The sequence below is a fragment of the Varroa jacobsoni genome, unplaced genomic scaffold, assembly GCF_002532875.2.
Source record: "Varroa jacobsoni isolate VJ856 unplaced genomic scaffold, vjacob_1.0 scaffold_1279, whole genome shotgun sequence".
NCBI lineage: Eukaryota > Metazoa > Arthropoda > Arachnida > Mesostigmata > Varroidae > Varroa > Varroa jacobsoni.
Genome location: NW_019214181.1, coordinates 19,784 through 25,654, shown reverse-complemented (window position 1 = coordinate 25,654; position 5,871 = coordinate 19,784). Strand labels below are relative to the sequence as shown.

Here is a 5,871-nt window from a genome sequence, read left to right as displayed (position 1 = left end):
TAATCTGATTCGTTGCTAATTTAATGTTGTATCCAGTAACCTTAAGTACGCAACAATCGTAACCGCAACGCGCACGTTACTCTACTGTACGTGACCCGTTACTCTGCCATAGTTATTTCATCAGCATATGTTCGCCAGAGACTCAGTAAACCATAAATTTGTCCCGCTTGTGGTAACTTGGCTTTTAGTAGACTCCTACAGTTTAATCGTGAGGCCTTTATAATGTCAGCTTTCGGGGCGCAAGTGAATAGGTTTGGCCATCGACCGATCCCTGAAGGGCTGTAAGCTAATTAATAATAGACATTGCAATTAAAAAAAATTAGTTATTCTATACACTCAGCATGGGTTGTAATTTTTTTTAAACATTATTTATTTTATTTTTTTTGTAAAAAATACTATATTAAGCTTTCTTCTCCTTTATTTAAAAAAAAAAATTTATAATTTCAAATAAAACTGAACATTTCATAATGTTTTGATTGGCATACTGATTCTAGTTTTAATCAGATTTTTATCAGTTTAAAAAATCGCACATTACGAATATAGAAGAGATTGATCTTGATCTTCATTAAACTTAAATATCTCGACTAGCGTCTTATCAGAGAATGCTTAAGCTGTATCTTTGCCTTGCAAATAGTCAATACTATGCTACCATAAGCCGAATATAAATCCATCCATCAGCAGTAAAAAAACTTTATCCGATCCAACCTTTTTTTGATTTAAAAAATATTAAATATCCAAAAAATTTAGATGTTTAATATCATCGACGTTTTATATTATGGGCATTTTAGTTTAGATACGCTGCAATTATACAATGAAATCTACTGTTTTTCCATGGATCGTTTTTATTGTCTGGTATAAAGGTAGCACTGTGTCACAGCTAATATTTAATACCGTAGGTCGAGAACTGCGCCACAGTCTATCTAAATTGCATTTTCGTTCTTTAGGTCTAATTAGCAATACTTATGTCAGCCTATGTCAATGTACTCGTCAAAGTAATTACTATGACAGTAATTACTACTAAAATACGTCACAGCTTTCATTTGTTGGGACTATTGGGCTAAATAGTAAATTTCGGCTAGATCTGCCGAATGCGGTACTTGTTTTTGTTCGACTTGTTTCTGTGTGCTCTTGGGTTCTGATATGTTGAAACGAAAATTCACTATTCAGTGGAAACAGGCCCTGGAAAATGAATGATTCATATGAAGAAGATCTAGTAGGCAGTAGCTGAACAGTGCTTTACGATGCTTCGAAATCTATAGTTAGGCCTTGAGGGTGCAGTTGGTAGAAATGAATGTGTCCTAGTTCTAGGCGAACCGTCTCCAAATGCAGCTGAAAGAGGACAGCGACCAAACGACGTATGAACTGGCTGAAAATGTGTCGAGCAGTTATCATACGATAATCTTTGTGATCCTCAATGAGATATTTTGAAAAACGAAAATATTATTGCAGATATTTCACGTACTAACCGAGTATAACATTGAGGCATTATCACTCGTGACGAAACCGTCACAAACACATAGGTACATAATGGAATTATAGCTCAACCCAGTGTACTTATTGAGTAAATTCTATTACGTTGTACTACTTCGTCCGAATATAGGAAGCGACTAAGGTATACGTTGTTAGAATTTCTTGCAGTAAAATGCACAGATACCTCAAGTGAATGTCCTAATAATTTTTATGAAATATAAGGTAAGTAATCTCAGTGTTTTCACTGCACATATTGTAGGTGTTCTAATAGGTGTTGTTGCATATAGCCACGGGCGGGATTTCCTGCCCGTTGCCCCTGTGAATCGTCGATTAGGGAACGCCTAACTCAATTTCCGATGGAAGTACTAGTGTTGCACATGCCAACTACCAAACCTAAATCATAATCGAGACCTAAATGAAAAACAAAATAAGATCAAGGTATAAAATCTGTGAAATGACCTCTGGACACATCGAGTAGCGAAGAAATTATGTAGTACAATGACAGTCTGTCTGACGACGCCAAGTATCACATAGCGGGATGTTTACTAGGCCTTATTCATAGTAGCTGCAATGCACCACTGTGTATTATGTATTTTCAGTCTTTCCACGTACGCAAATAAAAAAAATCTATTGAGTGGTAGCAGATTTAATCTAGCTTAGCAGATCTAAATGAAGCGGGAATCGAAAACCAAATTTCCATATATATATATATGTATCTCGCTAAGTTCTGCCAGTTTTTTCGTCGTATCAAATAAACTCAAACTTTGCGGCCCACTTTCCCAAGAGAAAAGGCCTGAGGTCACAACGAAATTTTAAGTTTCAACTGCTGTTTTATATATATATATATATATATATATATTTAAACCGAGCGTGATATAATGAAGAAAATATTCACAATTCGTGTCCACGGCATTAGGGACGATTTGGATTACCATGGCATTGGACTGAAAGTGTTTAATACGTACCTGTTTATCTACCGCGAAATAAAAATTCAGTTTAAAAGGAGTATATTATTCTATAATATATATTCTAATAATTGGATTATCTTGTCACAATAAACCCCCCAAATGCTGTTAATCGTATACCTCCTCTATTATAGTTCACAGTTTGGATATACAATACAGAATAACAATTTGTGTTTAAACGAAACTTGGGTGTTCGTCATGCTTCGGTGTTTATTAACATTTTTCTTTATCGTGTCGTTAGAAATGATACGACGATTATAGAACGATAGCTTATTATCAGCGATAGGTAGGGTTAGGTTGACTGGCGTATCCAATACACATAAGCAGTACATGCGATGTTTAGATACATAGTTTTTTTCCATTGCATTGATTCCACTCATGGCTTCTAGGATTTGAGTACAACGTTTATAACATCCCGTCACGCTGAAGGCACATCAGAGCAATAGCTATCGTATTTTCAGCATCAGGAAACTTGGTTTTTTATACGAGTGTTCTTACGATTTGTTATCAACCCGCAGTCGTGCTGGTTAGTCCTATTAATCGAATTGTCTTTATGTAACAATATCTACACTCATTTATATCGTTGATCTATATAAATCAGGAATTGGTTCTAGTTTATTTTACGTAAACAAATCATAACTATCCGGTCCATCGTAGAGACCTTCAAACAGTATACACTAAATGTATTCACATTTAGATTTCTATACTTATATCTATACAAAACATTTCAGCTCATGGGTCATCATCAATACATTTAATGATTCAGATATTATTCTCTAATAAGTAGGCTGTCAACGAACAATTTTTCATAGCAGCCCAAAACTTCGATATAGTCAACGTTAGACGTATGATAGAGTCTGTACTTCAAACAAGCACATAATTGTACTTAACGCAGTGATGTACCCACAATAGCGAGCAATACTAATAATATAATAACATGGAATATTTAAAAAATATTAGATAATTTTTTTCATAATTTAGACAAACTCGTAAATAGCATTATTTCGAATGCGAGTTTGTTGGGAATATTCCTAATCTAGATCTCTGATAGATCGATCAGTTACACTTATCTTTTAAGCTATATCAGACAGTATTCAAAGAAGCATATAGCTATTTCTAGATGGTCTTTAACGACAATAATTCCATTTGTTTCAATCGTGAAATACGTATTCCTTGTGCTCCGCCAGGCATTATTGACTGCTCATCGATACGCTTACTTCAAGTTTGCTTATTTCATGAATTACTTAAAGAAGTAGGTTTGCGTAAATATAAGCTGATCCTGGGTGTATTCGGGATTGTAGTTGTAGATGGCTTCACGGGCAAAAAAGTCCTCTCTCATGCGATGCTTCGATTTGCGAGTCTCGTTGACGAAGAACTCTGGAAAATCGATGAATGAGCACATACACAATTGGCTATAACAAAATAGAAGTTTAGGTGCTTTCTTCTTAATATGACGTGCTTCAATCTAATCTTTTCTTCGATCCTGCTATCCTGATCTGCTAGAACTGGCCCCGAGTAAGAAATATCAAAGTTAGCTATGCAAATACCCGATGAAGCATCTCTATGCATCTTTGTTATTATACTTTAATTCACGAACCGCCTGGTTCTAGGTAAGAAACAAAGTGGAACTTGCACGCTCAGACATGTATGTACAAGGTACGTAGACGTGTTAGGCGTCCAATACGGGCAAATGCAACTTCAGGGATACCAATAGTGTTGTAATCGAGATGGCGATTTCTTCAAACGCCGAAAGTCGTTTGTGACATTGGTTTAATAGCGTTGTCCTCTTTAGAACTGTAAATGTTGTGCATATGCTTTTATTAAAATTAACTTCTATTAGCAAACAATGGCATATGATGAACTGTGAAAATAAGAACGTAGAAATAAAGAAAGAAACTGCGAGGTTTGTAGTTTATTCCTCATGACAAAATCAGCCCCACTGGATGCACTTAGAACTGTTGTGGTGTTTGCTGTTATTGAGATTTAGCATTTAAGTTGAAGTGGTTCTAATGCATATATCTAGTAGTATCATAAAGAGTCACAATTGTCCGCTCACCTGCAAAGTATTGAGCTACTCGGATGGCTTCCGCGCTGTGAGGGATATTATTGTGATTGGCCCTAGTTGTCCACTCAAATAGATTCTTTTCGGGATGAAACTGGACGCCATAAAAAGGATAGGCTTTTGCTTCTAATGCCGAAACAAATTCGATCCCGTTAATGTCCTTGTTCGTGGCGAGCTGATTGAAAACTTTATTCACACCAGACCCAATGAAGTTCTGTGGCGTCAGACACCATCGATGAAAGTTGATAGTGGTGTTTTTGTGTGTCAGGTAGTTTAAAACGTCACCGGGCAAATTTTTACCAAATAGTCGACTTCTGTAGGTGTCCGGAAGAAAATGAAGGGGTTTAGCCTGATTGTGCGAGTCACATGCCGTTAACACGTAGTCATCGACGCTAAGGTAAATCAGCATCTCGAAGCCATTGCATATGCCCCACAATGGAAAATAATCGCCTGCCTCGTTACGCTGTTTGGCATAATCGTAAATCAACTGGCCGGCGCGGCCGTAGCCTGAGTTGTGGACATCGACATCTCCCCCAGGAAAAAGGACGCCATTTAGCTGATCAAGTAGATTGTGATAGTAGGAGTCGTTTCGATTGATGTCTATAGGCACCACACGAGCGCCGCCTGATTCCACAAATTTCACATACGAAGCTGCAATATATGGTTGCTGGTCCCACCGATCGCCAATGAACTCCTGAGTAAGAACACCGATCACCGGACGCTCGTAGACGTCGTAGCTACTAGCCAATGGCAAGCTCGTTAGAGCACCGTCAACAATAGCGAGAGCGAAGACGAAAAAAGAAGAAATTGAACTTCCTCTATAAAGAAACATTGCCAAGTTTACGCTTACCCTATTACTTGATCACTTTAATTTGTTGTTTGTCAAAGTATTGTAGAATGCCAAAGTGCCTATGTACCAATGTTGCCTTGGATAGAGTGTGCAAAGAATAAAGGCTGTACGCTGACGAGTGTAACAGACGTGAGAGGGGGAGACGCCGGGAATACAAGGAGCGCAGCTGGAAGCCGGGCGAGATATAGTGGTAGAGGCTCTTACTATGTGTGAGAGCGAACGATGAGATTACAGAGATAATCATACGATGATTATACAGATTAAATCATGTGAGCCATGAGAGCCATGTTTATCATGAGATTAAATCATCATCACCCATTTGCCTGTTATGAGTGCGCATTGCAACCCTTAGTAGGGGATCAAGCTGAACATAAACGGTAAGTTTGCCATTGGCTAGAAATTTGTAGTCGGCTAGATATTTGATAACTGTTCCTTGTTAAACACTTATCAGGAACATTACAAAACACTCCTTCCGTCCCTTTTCTAACCAAATACAACGAAACGTAAATAAAACATATTTTTAA

At 37.4% G+C, this 5,871-nt stretch overlaps 1 protein-coding gene across 1 annotated transcript; it reads right to left on the bottom strand.

The window, feature by feature from the left end:
- Positions 1–2,602: 2,602 nt before the first annotated feature.
- On the bottom strand, positions 2,603–5,438 carry LOC111268378 (gamma-glutamyl hydrolase). Its single transcript, XM_022847353.1, has 2 exons — positions 4,492–5,438; positions 2,603–3,812 (listed from the first exon to the last, which is right to left on the bottom strand). The coding sequence occupies exons 1-2, from the start codon at positions 5,327–5,329 to the stop codon at positions 3,676–3,678; spliced, it is 975 nt and encodes a 324-aa protein (XP_022703088.1). The 5' UTR covers positions 5,330–5,438; the 3' UTR covers positions 2,603–3,675.
- Positions 5,439–5,871: the final 433 nt, after the last annotated feature.

Bases quoted from the DNA above. Each gene is read 5' to 3' on its own strand.
- LOC111268378 (XM_022847353.1), bottom strand. From the start codon at position 5,329: ATGTTTCTTTATAGAGGAAGTTCAATTTCTTCTTTTTTCGTCTTCGCT. The intron at 3,813-4,491 runs GTGAGCGGACAA...TCGATTTTCCAG, and splicing joins AGTAGCTCAATACTTTGCAG to AGTTCTTCGTCAACGAGACT.